This window comes from Chelonia mydas, chromosome 10 (assembly GCF_015237465.2).
Source record: "Chelonia mydas isolate rCheMyd1 chromosome 10, rCheMyd1.pri.v2, whole genome shotgun sequence".
Classification (NCBI taxonomy): Eukaryota; Metazoa; Chordata; order Testudines; family Cheloniidae; genus Chelonia; species Chelonia mydas.
The window spans coordinates 65,435,606-65,448,836 of record NC_051250.2 but is presented as its reverse complement, the minus strand read 5'-3'; the positions used below and the strand labels follow the sequence as shown (position 1 = coordinate 65,448,836).

The 13,231-nt window shown below is 41.3% G+C and overlaps 1 protein-coding gene across 2 annotated transcripts in view; it reads right to left on the bottom strand.

The window, feature by feature from the left end:
- The window catches only part of PDE8A (phosphodiesterase 8A), a 197,406-nt gene that overhangs the window by 44,048 nt on the left and 140,127 nt on the right, over nucleotides 1-13,231 (bottom strand). For both annotated transcript variants that reach the window (XM_007066870.4, XM_037910936.2), the window contains exons 2-7: nucleotides 12,102-12,158; nucleotides 7,435-7,625; nucleotides 6,023-6,079; nucleotides 2,635-2,692; nucleotides 609-697; nucleotides 276-354 (exon numbers count right to left, since the gene is read on the bottom strand). In XM_007066870.4, coding sequence (XP_007066932.1) covers nucleotides 276-354; nucleotides 609-697; nucleotides 2,635-2,692; nucleotides 6,023-6,079; nucleotides 7,435-7,625; nucleotides 12,102-12,158 — 531 coding nt within the window. The remainder of the gene's footprint in view (nucleotides 1-275; nucleotides 355-608; nucleotides 698-2,634; nucleotides 2,693-6,022; nucleotides 6,080-7,434; nucleotides 7,626-12,101; nucleotides 12,159-13,231) is intronic.

Here is a 13,231-nt window from a genome sequence, read left to right as displayed (position 1 = left end):
GCAACATATGAAATGAGCATCACAAAAAGACTGAGGGCCAGATCTGCAGCATAACCTCAAAGATTACTTATTTTTTAAAATGTACTTGGTTTATACAGGATATTTTAAACTGAGGAAATTGTAAATGAGAGCTGAATTCGTCTCATCTGTTTAGAACTATTAGGTCAGATGCTTGAACCTCTTTTAAAGAAAGAGTACATATCATTGTGGATGAAATAAAATTTAGTGAACCCACAGAACAATATTTTATGCTTATAAAAATAACTAGAACAAACCTGTATCACATGGTCTTCACTTGTGATCTCAATGGCTTCTTGACTTTTCTCGAGTGCTGTAAATATTGAATTACAAGCCCTTGTAGACAGAAAAAAACCCAATGAATTAGATTTAATTTACGTGTCTCTTACAATCTATATAAAATATCATACAAAGAAAAAACACAAATTCTGGCAGGAGTTTGTGCTTTAGGGATTAATAGTGACATACTTCTTTGGCTAACTAACTTTCTATAATGAGCATCCATACAGTAAGAAGAAATATTCTTTTTTGGATGAGAATAAATTTGGCCTTTTTTATTGTTGATGTTTTCTCGAAATTGGTACAATTACCTTAGTTTAAATTGTGCCCGCACTTCTCCAAATTCCAGCTGAATTAGCTCATTGTAACAGGCCATGATATTGGAATTTTCTACATATCTCTGTAAATGAAAAGTTAGAAAGTTGACTTTTCTGTCAATAAAGATATGCTGTTTTAAAGAAAAAAGAAATTATGAATGACAGCAGGGATGCATAAAATTAACACATTCACAAGTAAAGAGCTCTAGAAACTTTTATCAGGCTGGTGCATTTCCTCCAGGTGTTACATTTTGAAAAAAGCAATAGAAAATAAAATGTAACAACAAGATAGAAACAGCATGCTGTGTCAATGTGACTATCAACAAAGTTAATAAACAGGATCAAACTAATTTCTGTTAAAATTATTTGTCTTCATGCTGTTTAGTTTAAATAACAATTAAATCATATCGTTAATAAAAAAAATCAAATTTCAACACTAAGTTTACATGCTGTTTAGCTTTCTAGGTCATAATTTCCTGGATAGAAACAAACAATGTTACAAGCAAACAAACTGTTACATGACAAAATATTAGCCCTTGTCTAGTGTGTATTCATTTTGGGCCTGATGCAAGGCCTAAGGAAGTCAACAGAAAGACTCCCATTGACTTTGGTGGGTTTTGATTCAGACTCTTTATGTGTTTGGCCAAAGGGCTTTTCCACACATGAACCTGTTCCTGATTAACTGTTCCCAGATAACTCCATGGGTGGACACATATTCTGTAATAAAAGTGCCATCTTCCTATTTAATTTAACCAAAGTGGGTTAAACTAAACAGGTACAAGGAACTCTTATTCCAGAATAAGCCTGACCATGCATGGAGTTATTCAGGAACAGCTGTTGCACTTCAAATACATCCCCTACTTTAATCAGAAACAACTTCCAAGTGCATTCATGCTAAAGTGCCACGGACTTCAAGGGGAGTTGACGAGGAGTAAGAATTGCAGGAATGGGTTCTAGAAAGATAATGCCAAGGCTGTCAAGCCCCTAATCCTGAAAATACTTAAGCACTCTGCATAACTTTACTTATCTGAGTAGTCCCTCTGAAGTCACTGGATCTATTCAGATACATAAAATTACTCCGATCCTTTAGCATTTGCAGCATTGAGGTCTAACTACAAATGAGGACAGGGATGCAAATGTGCCATGACAGAGTAGTAAACAAACTAGTGAACATGCACCATGCATCTCACTATAAATCATGCACTTTTTGTTCCATTGTCAGCTTAATGTACTGAAGAATCCACCTAACTTACACACTAATAAGCACCAAGCCTGCGTAATTGGGATAGTTGCCAGGGAACAGATTCAGTGTAATGCATTCCAGATGACTCTAAACCAGTGGTTCCCAAACTTGTTCTGCCGCTTGTGCAGGGAAAGCCCCTGGCGGGCCGGGCCGGTTTGTTTACCTGCCGCATCCATAGGTTCGGCCGATCGCGGCTTCCACTGGCCGCGGTTCGCTGATCCAGGCCAATGGGAGCTGCTGGAAGTGGCGGCCAGTACGTCCCTCAGCCCGCGCTGCTTCCAGCAGCTCCCATTGGCCTGGAGCAGCAAACCACTGCTCTAAACCACTGCTCTAAATAATAGATAAGAGCACCTGATAATGTTTGAACCCCGTTTACAGGTGAGAATTTGTATTTGATAGCATCAATTTCCCATAGGATGTTCTATGTTCACTACAAGTTACTTCCCTGCTCTGCTACCATATGGCTACTAATGGGTCAGTCTGGCCCATATATACTTATGAAATGAAGTGTAATGCTTTTAAATTTCTTTTAAAATCAGCATATAAAGAGTCTCTGATAGTTAGGATGATCTTGGAAGTGGTCATGTTTCTGTTTCCATTGGGATATGCTAGCTCAGGAGGAGACAATACAGAACAATGGACTACAGAAGGTGAGGCTTTGCAGACTGGACTACTGACAAACTGGACCACTGAAAACCAAACCACAACACAGCTTCTCATATTACATCATAGTTCACACACTACAGAATGATCCAGGGGATGACAATACATACGCACCCTTGTGAAGCCTGCTGCAATCAGTGGCAATATTGATGACTCCTCCCGATCACTATGTCTGTCAAAACAGAACGACAAAGTCAGAAATGCTTCTTTTGCTGATTCAGTCTTGGTCCCACAAAAGAATCCTTAGCAGGATTGGGGCCTAAAACACACACTATGTAGCCAAGCATTACAGTTTTGTTATTGTAAATCAAATACACTTCTTGTGCTTTGATAAACATCTTAAATGTTAAGTTTAATTTTCAGTAAATGTTACGTCAAAATTATCATTTCCATTTTCAAGTATGCTCCCTAACTTTTTTGCAACACAAAAATCAATGCTTCATGCCAACAGACTTAAGAAATCGCTTGACTAGTCCATGTTTTTCTATACTCGACTCTTTACTGTTGTTGCTACCCTTGGCTAATGGAAAATATGGGGAAATTGAAAGTTGACATGGCCAACTGGTTTCAAAAGTGACTAGTGATTTTGGGTGCCTCAAATCTTGGATGTCTAACTTGGGACATTCCGTACGGCCTGGTTTTCCAAAGTCAGGTGCTCAGCACTTTCTGAGTATCAGGACTCTTTAAGGTGTGACAAGGTGGACACCCATAAAAAGAGGCACCAAAATCACTCATCATTTTTGAAAATCTTGGCCATATAATCTTTCAATATTTAAAAAAATATGTGCATATCTTGGGATGGGGGAAGTTGGAGGAATGGCAATTGTTTTAGGTTTGGTTAAAAAGTATATCAGAGGTAAGGGAGGCTGGTGAAGCAGATGATGTAATTGCTTGCATTTAAATAGTTCTTTTGATTTGAAAACCTCAGGGCACTCTAAGTGGGTATAATTCCTCTCTTTTACAGATGGGAAAACTGAGGCATAGCAAAATTAAGGGAGTTGCCACAGAGTCAGTGGCAGATTAGAGAATAGATCTAGGTATCTTAGCTCCCAGTGAGACAGCTGCTGGAATAACGTGCTTAGTTCTGGGGCCCAGAATTCAAGAAGGATGCTGATAAATTGGAGGGGGTTCATTGGCACAAAAGTGGTTTTTCTACAGTAAGATAATTGACACATGATCAATAGCTCCCAGTAAAATCCTAAATGGACATAAGGCATTTGCATTTACCGTCAGGTTGCTAGGCGAAGTCAAGCACTATACTCCCTGCCTGTGGCTGGCTCACTTTGTTTATCTTGCGCTAAAAGTCCAGTGCCTTGTCTTGCCACGTTCTTATGGTGGGATAGCTAACACGTGTTAGTTATCCCATGGTAAAAACACATCTTTATCTTTGGTCAGTGAAGACACAGCCGTACAATGTACTATTCAGTAGAAAATCGGTCCCATGGCATGTCTATACTGCAATGGGAGGTGATCTGCAGCTTGGGAAGGCGTATCCACGCTTGCTTTCATCTAGCTAGCATGGCTAAAAATAGCAGTGAAGACGTGGCAGCACAGGCTTCAGCGTGGTCTGTATAAGCCTGCCCCACACCCTGGATATGTATTTGCATTGCTAGCCTGTGCAAGGGTCCATGCTGCTGCATCATCCCTGCTAGTTTTAGCTGGGCTTCCTAGATTAAACCTTGCACAGGTACATAGGCGCCGACTCCATGCATGCTCCGGGGCTGGAGCACCCATGGGGAAAAAATTAGTGGGTGCTCTGCACCCACCGGCACCCAAGCTCCCCTCCTCACCCTGCCCCACCTCACTTCCTCCTCCGCCACCTCCTCCCCTGAGCGCTCCGCATCCCCGCTCCTCCGCCTACCTCCCAGCGCTTGCCGCCGCCAAACAGCTGTAGCAAGCCCCAGGAGGGACGGGGGAGGAGCAGGAAAGAAGCGGGGCTGGGGTGGGGATTTGGGGAAGGAGTCGGAATAGGGGCAGGGAGGGGTCGGAGTTGGGGAGGGGACTTTGGGGAAGGGGTTAGAATGGGGGTGGGAGGAGCCGGGGCAGGGGTGGAGTCGGGGTGGGGCCAGGGGCAGAGAGGGGTCGAGCACCCACCAGCACCAGTAGAAGTTGGCACCTGTGCATGGGTATGCCCACCTGAGTGCAGCCACACCTCCTACTGCATTGTAGACATACCCCCAGGGCAATGCAAATTTATTTCTTAGCTTTTTACACCAGGCTGGGACACTGAGTGGTCTGAAAGGCTAGAGAGCTCAAGTTAATGAGATCTTCTCTTGAAGAGCATTTATCCTTATCACAGCATTCACAGTGTGAGCTTTTTTTTTTTTTTTTTTTTTAAAGAAAAAGTAACTGCAGAAAAACCTCTTGAGTAACTTCCTACCATGGCTGTGATTTAGCAAGCCAGGTTCAGATTGGTCCTACCTTAATAATGAACAGCTGGCCTGCAGTACCAAGGGTGTGCCATATTTTTCTTTTTTTTGGGTGAAGAACAAGAAGCTCTTGAGCTGCCGTTTCCTCTCTCTCTCTCTCTCCCTCCCTTATTTTCTTTTTTCCCCTTTAAATTACTCTCATAAAAGGCAATCCAGCTTTAAGGGCTGCTATGGCTGTGTATGTGACCTAGTTGTCACAGTCATAAGATTTGCCAGCAGCTTCCTTTGCTGTGGCCTAAAGTGCCACCTGCCACCTTATTTTTCTTTTGGCCAATGCTTCTTTCTGCTAAGATTGTACTCCAAACACAGTGCAGCGGAATCAAACAAGAGAAAAAGAGGAGGAGGTAGTCAAGATCAAGACTGGCTAAGTGGGGGGTGACTCATTAGGCCGGGACAGAGGCAGCCATTGGGCCTGACTTCAGCAGAAAGGTAAAGAATACTAACAGAGCTGGATCTGTAGTGGAGAGAGAAGGAGTTGGAGAGACTAGAACAGAGGGTGGGTAAAGGTGGCTGGACAACCCTCCCAGGGGCTTTCACTGAAACAGAAACAAAACTAGTTTCAGGAGAACAAGCAAGACTAGCAGGACAGGACTTCAGTACAGGGGTAATCCTGGCAAACTGGGACAAATGGTCTCCCTAGACAGCAGTGAACAAAGCATCCACTCAAAGAGGTCATGGAGAAGGGATGAGAGGTGACAGGCCTACTGGGCAGTTTAGTATCTAGGGATACTGACAGCTTCAAGGAGGGTCTTCCATGAGTTGTAAAACATTCAGCCTTGAGAAGGCTCCACAGCTTGGCACACAGTGCTATGTTTTTTGGTCAAATCATGTTCTTAAAAGCTTCAGTGATATGGGGGTGGGGGGGAGGGAATATCTTGTGCAATGCAGAAATCAAAAGGCAAGGCTACACCCCTCCTACAGCAGAGGATGGTGAACACAGTACCCAGTAGAAGTATAGTGTCACCAACACAATAAAGTGTTCTAATTTAGAGCTATTGTTCTAGTATTTGCAATGATTAGATTCACATTCATTTGATTGTTTACATTGGAAAATAAAGATATTTGCAATTTACCTTCGTACTACACCAATTATGACTGTATTTTCTGAGGCTTTAGTTGTTCTGATAGACCTTAAAATAAAGAAACAAGGTCACTTAGCATTTCTGTAGTTCATCTTTAATAAATCCTACAGTGTCTTTAGAAAATCCCTTTCTTAAATGCTTAATTCTAAAAAAACAAAACCAAATCAAAACCGATTCCCCAGCTTGTTTGGTAATTACAAAAGAAGGCTATGTTTAGCAGTTTATGAGTATCAGTGGAAAAAACAACATGCAAATTGTAGATTAGTCCAGATTTTGGCCAAGCCCCGGTGAGGAAATAGCAAATATCTTCCCCTCACAAATGACATGAAACCCATATTGACACTACATTCACAATGCTCCATTCCAAAAGAAGCCATGCAGTTATGCATGTTTCAGACTTGTCCTCGATCAGTTATTGAGCATTTTTACTCTGCTCAAGAATTGAGTGATAAAAATTTAACCAGGGGAACATCAGTGCTCTCCTGCCTTCTCCTGACGGATCTTAAACTAATTCCTTTATTTTAACAAGAAGTAAAGCATTTGTCCCAGTGCCCTGACCCCACTACACTCACCCGCAGTCAGAACTCTGACCCCTGCACCCCCATCCCTATCAGATATTTAGTCTAGACATGCTCCCAGGGAGTATTTCACTAGAAAGTCAGTGAAAACAAGACACTGCTGCATTTTCAGTCCTTGAAGAGCTACGAAAGAATATTTCTCCCCCTATTCATGTGCTATAGTAGTTGGTGGGGGTTGTTTTGGAGTAAATTTGTAACACAAGACTTTTGAGAAAGATTATGTATTTCAGGCCAGATTTGCAAACACTGTAGGTGCAATTGTGCACACAAAATATTGCCTCATTTGCACATGTAGTTGCATGGGAAATTTCAAGAAATTGAGCATACAAACAGAGGTGCTGGAACAATTTTTATAGAGGGGATGCAGAGAGCCATTGAATCAAACTGTAAATCCAGTATATAATGGAAATCACTTTAAGCCAAGCGGTGTGGCAGCACCGCCAGTTCCAGCACCTAGGCATATAAATGGCTAATTAAATGAATTTCTGTATGGAATTCCCAGATTTCTGTGTGCAAATTAGGCATGCAACTGTGGATCTAAGTGTTTGAAACTCCAGCACTTCAGCCTCACTTTGGCAATAAAGTCTCAGCAGTTGTTTATTGCTTTGCAAATGACAAAGCAATTGTGTACACCCCTCAGGTATCATTGCTTTTTGCACCTTTCTAAATTTTTATCAAAAAGCGAATATATAAATTACAAATTTGTGGTGACAGATTCACTATAACTTTATACATTCTTCCTGCCTATAATCACATTCTGAGCTTTCCATCTATTCCTTTATAATAAAAACACTATTTTTCAAATTCCATTGTTATGGAACTTACCTGCATAGAGCTTCTGCATCAAAATATCTGGAATGTCTATGGTCGATAATAATAATTTCATGCTGTTTATCCAGAAAACATTCGAGTGCAGATTCAGGTGTCCTGGCAATATTACACCGAAACCCAGCCTTCTCACAGGCCCAACAGAACCCGTTACTCTGATTATCTTCTTTGGCAAACACTAAAAGTACCTGAGTCAAAGAAACAGAGTGAATCACGTTTAAAAGATCTTTAAATATACAGTACAGCTGCTATTTCTACAAGTCCTAAACCACTTTATGAAAACTTTAGTGAAGTCCATTTACAAGATTTACGTACAGTATTTAATAAGATTGTTTTTGATAGAGCCAAGGAATATTTTAATGGGAACACTATTAAAACTAGAATACAGTGTGTGTTATAAGAATAAACATATGGTTTATCATAGAAATAGTCTGTGATATGCCCTTTTACAGATATACAAGTAACTTTCATTCATTTTGCTTGCTTTGACCCCGTTCCAGCAAAGCACTTAAAATGGGTGTCATTGTAAGCATGTGAGCAGTCCCGGGCACATGCTTAAGGGCTTTGCTGGACTGGGCCTTAGTACAGGATGTCCACTTGCTAACACTGCTGGAATCACAGACTAAATAATTTGTGGGGAAATCTGCACAGATGCTGCAGTGGCATGATGGAAAACAAGTTGTGCCCTCCATCTCATCCTGACTCCCCTAAAATATTGTGACTAGCAAGAACTATGGGAGTCCTGGTGAGCTCATGGGGTTCTGAGGTCAAGGGCGGTATTCCTGTGCATGCAGCTTGCCCCAGCTATGACTCTTAGGCAGCATCTGCCTTGCAATTCATTCCAGAGGGAGTGTGCTGTGGTTAAAATAAAAATCTGAGAGTCAGGAATTCTGGGACCTAAGGCTGGCTCGGTCACAAACTCATGCCGTAACGTTTGGCAAGGTTAGTCTCTCTGTGCTTCAGTTTCTTTTTTCTTTGAAATGGGGATAAGAATGCTTACCCACTTCATATGGGTGTGGGGAGGCTTAATTCCTTCATGTTTGTATGGTGTTCGGATAACCACGATGGAAGGTGCTCTAGAAGTTGAAGAGGGCCAGATCCAAAGGTCATTAAAGTCTACAGAAAAATTGCCATTGACTGAAACAGGCTTTGCATCAGGATGACACTGTGTAGGGAGTAAAAAGAAAAGGAGTACTTGTGGCACCTTAGAGACTAACCAATTTATCTGAGCATAAGCTTTCGTGAGCTACAACTCACTTCATCGGATGCATACTGTGTAGCTCACGAAAGCTTATGCTCAAATAAATTGGTTAGTCTCTAAGGTGCCACAAGTACTCCTTTTCTTTTTGCGAATACAGACTAACACGGCTGTTACTCTGAAACCTGTGTAGGGAGTGAGGAAGAGGCTTTATTTGGGCTGTTTGCAGACAGAATACGGGTCTTTAATTAATGCTGCTTTTGCAGATAATACAGTGTGTGTGTCCATTTTTGGAAAGGGGCAATAAAGTCACTTTCAGAATTTGGCTATTGTCACACAACACCAAAACTTTCAGTAATTTAATCAAACTACAGTAAGATATGTATACTCTGGTCAAACAATAATGTATAGCTTCTGTAACTCACACCACATCCTGCTGAACTTTATACTTCTGGGCTATTTTAAGAATTCCAGCGGTAGCTACACTTTGGACCCGGTTGGCGGAATGTCTATCAATAAATCTTAACAGTTACATGTAGCGCATATTTTTGTAAGAGTGAAGGACTTTGTGTTCATTTAACTCAGATTCCTTTTATAGCAACCAATAGTAGTTTATGCTAAACTCTCTGTAAAAACATGTAATAGTTTAGGCTATTTTTAGTGAAGTTAATTTATAACAATCTTAAGAAAGGAAGGATCATTTTGTAGCAAAAACACAGAATAGCAATCAGCAGATCTGGGTTGTATTCCTGGCTCTGCCATAGATTTGAAGTCGTTTAACCTCTCTATACCTCAGTATCCCTATCTGTAAAATGGGGATAATAATATTTCGCTACCTCCCCTGGGTATTATGAGGCTTGATTTATTGAACCATTACTAGATGGAAATGGTAGAATTGTCAACAATAATGCAGAAAAGATGGACGTGTGCAAAAAATATTTCTGCCCTCGTTTGGGGCAAAAGCAGGATGATGTATTCAGTCATATGATGATGAAATACTCTCCAGTCCAACTGTAACTAGAGAGGGTGTTAAACAGCAGCTACTGAACATTAGACATTTTAAAATCTGCACGTCCAGCTAACTTGCATCCAAGCGTTTTAAAAGAGATGGCTGAAGAGCTCTCTGGACCATTAATGCAGATTTGCAACAAGTCTTGGAACAGTGAGGAAGTTGCAGGGGACTGGAAGAAAGCTAATGTAGTGCCAATATTTAAAAGAGATCAATGGGACAACCTGGGCGGTAGTTCTGTCAGCGTGACATTGATCCTGCGCAAAATAATAGGACAGCTGATATAGGATTTGACCAATAAAGAATTAAAGGAGTGTAATATAATTATTGCCTATTAGCATGAGTTTGTGGAAAACAGATCATGTCAAACTAACTTGATATCTTTTTTTGGTGAGATTATTAATTGGATTGATAAAGGTAATAGTGTTGATGTTTCGATTTCTGTAAAGCACTTGACTTCATACCACACAGCATTTTAATTAAGAAACTAGGAAGATACAAAATCAACATGACACACATTAAATTAATTAAAAAGTAGCTAACTGATAGGTCTCAAAATGTTATCGGAAATGAAGAATCATTATCAAGAGTATGTATTTCTAGTGGGATCTCAAAGGAAGCACTTTTTGGCCCCACACGCTAACATATCTATCAATGACTCTGGAAGAAACTAGAACATCATTACTGATAAAAATTGCAGATATACAAAGATTGAGGGAGTGGTGAATAATGAAGAGGACAGGTCACTGATACCGATCGATCTGGATCACTTTGTAAGAGGGACACAAGCAAACACTATGTGTTTTAATAAAGCTAAATGTACATGTATACATCTAAGAACTAAGAATGCAGGTAATACTTACAGGATGGGGGACTCTGTCCTGGAAAATGGTGACCCACAAGTCTTTTTCAGACTCATGATGGCTTGACGGCTAATCAGTTGAACATGAGCTCCCATTGCAATGCCGTGGCCAAAACAGCGATTGTGATCCATTGGATGTATAACAACAGGGGAATATTGACTAGTAGAGAGGTTACATTACCTCTGTATTTGGCACTGATGTGACCAGTACGGGAATAATGTGTCCAGTTCTGGAATCATAGTTCAAGAAATACTGGAGAGTTTTAGAGAAGAGCCATGGCAATGATTAAAGGATGGAAGAACATGACATCCAAGATACGGTTATGGGGAACTTGATCAAAGTCTATAAGTACCTATACGGGAAACAGAAATCTGATAATGGAGGGCTCTTCACTCTAGAAGATAAAACTATAACAGGATCCAATGGCTGTAAATTGAAGCTAAATAAATTCAACCTTGAAACAAGGTGTAAAGTTTTAAAATGAGGGTAATTAACCAAGGCTGTGGTGGATTGCCCATCACTGGAAATTTTTCAGTCAAGATTGGATTTTTTTTTTCTAAAAGAGATGATCTCATTCAAAGAGTAATTAATACAGGGAAGTCCTATAAGAGTCCTGGGTTATGCAAGAGGTCAGATTAGATGATCACAATGGTCCTTTCTGGCCTTATGAGCTATGAATGAATCTGTGCAGCAAGAGAGGTAGTGGACTCCAGGATGACACTAGGTTATAGGCTTGAGTTACAAGGAGAATTATGGTCTTGTCAATGGTGACAGAGAAACTAGGGAGTAGGAAGGACTTGAGAAGATGAGTTCAGCCTTTGCCATATTATTAAGTATAAACTGATACCATCTGAATGGATAATATTACTTAGAGATGGGGTGTAGAGGGAGAAGATGAGTGGAGCATTGATGGATCCCTATGGGATACCCATGGAAAGGGTGAGGGGGTGAAGAGGTGGATTCACCAAGAGAAGTACTGATGGAACAATCAGAGCAGTAGAAGGAGAACCAAGGGAGGATGGAGTTGCACAAGCTGAGAGAGGATGAGGCATCAGGAAGGAGGCTATGCTCAGCAGTGTTAAGTGCAGTTGAAAGCTCAAAGAGGATGAAGGATGGGGCAGAGGGTCTGAGATTTGTCCATTTGGATTATTAAAGAGCAACCTTGTTCAGAGCAGTTTCAGTAGAGTGAAGTGTAGTGGTTGAGAACCAGATTGGACTGGAATACAGGTGGAAGTGGAGAACAGAAACGAGGAGAAATAGTTGTAGATATCATGTTCAGTAAGTTGAGAGATGCCGGGGAGAAGGGAGAGAGGCTGGAAATAGGGTGGGGATTTATTTTAGGATGGGAAAACTTACAGAGTGCTGTATCTGTTAGACAACATGCTCGTTGCCTGGCATGCCAAAATGCCCTGGGGAAGGGTTGTGCGCACAAAATGCATCCAGTCACAAACATTACCCTGCTGAAAATTTGGTCTTTGGTTTGAGCTGTGAAATATTTATTTGAACATCAATGTGCATACTGTAAATTACAGGACAAATGCAGTGTGATGATCATGAAACTTCACCTTAGTTTCAGTATTTCCTAAAGTGTTACCTGAAGTTGATCTTGGTGGAGTCTCATAGGGCCAAACTGCACATCTGTCACTGCTGCCTACAAAAAAGAAGAGAATTTTTTAACACGTACCTGCTCATGGAGGAAGGAAAATCAGCTCTCTAAAAGAAGAGCTCTCTTATTTACCACTGGGTCACAAATATATTGCTATCATTATCAGCCCATCTGTCTATAAGGGTTTTGTGTTGCTTTTAGAAATTCCTATTCAATGTACCAACAACAAGGTTACAAATCAACGAGCAGGTTACAGTCACTTTCTTATTGTCATTTGAAACATAAAGCTGTGTATTAGTCTTGTGAGTATGCTAGACAGCTCATTAATTTTCTGTATTCTCAGTATCACGTAAGCTGTTCCACAACACAGGCAAATGTTTAGAAAGAGCTTTCTTTTAAAAATGTAAATAAGCATTTAATTCACAAAAGAAAAGTAAAAGTATGTAACTGGTGATGGGGTGTCCACCCCACACAGGACTGGAAGGGGTTCAGAAAACCAGGCAGGCTAATTAACTGCACAGACTGCACCTGGAGGGAGAGCTAGAGGGCAGGGAACTGATAGAAAGCAGGCTCAGCTGGGCAGGAACAGGCAGGGCCTATAAAGCCAGGAAGCTGGCAACAGACAAGGGCTGCTGAGAAAGAGCAGTCACTCCTTGGGTAGAGGGAAGAAGGTTTGGAGCGAGTACACCCAGAGAGCATGGGGGGAAATGAGTGGTAGGAAGCAGTCCAGGGAAGGAGCAATGAGGGCTGGGAGAATAAAGCCCAGAACTGCTGGGTTGAGGCAGTGAATGGGAATACTGCATAGGGCTGCTGAAGGAAAGACCTTGATATATCCCAGTAAGGGGGAAAAAATGCTGAGCGCCCTGCCCAGAGGGCTGAGTCATGAAGAGGACGCTGTGCTTCCTGGGACAAGAGAGGAGCTGCAGACCTGAGAGAGTGTGTGACTGTGTACGACCGTGGCGATGGGCATCGACCTGATGAGCTAATCCCCAGAGCACCCAGGAGGAGGTGCCAGACTAGTGGTGAGTGGTGTGGCCCATCACACTCTGCTTTAGAAACCTTATCAGTAATGGATTTCACTACAAAATGAGAAGAGCTTGAAAGCTGTACAAATAAAC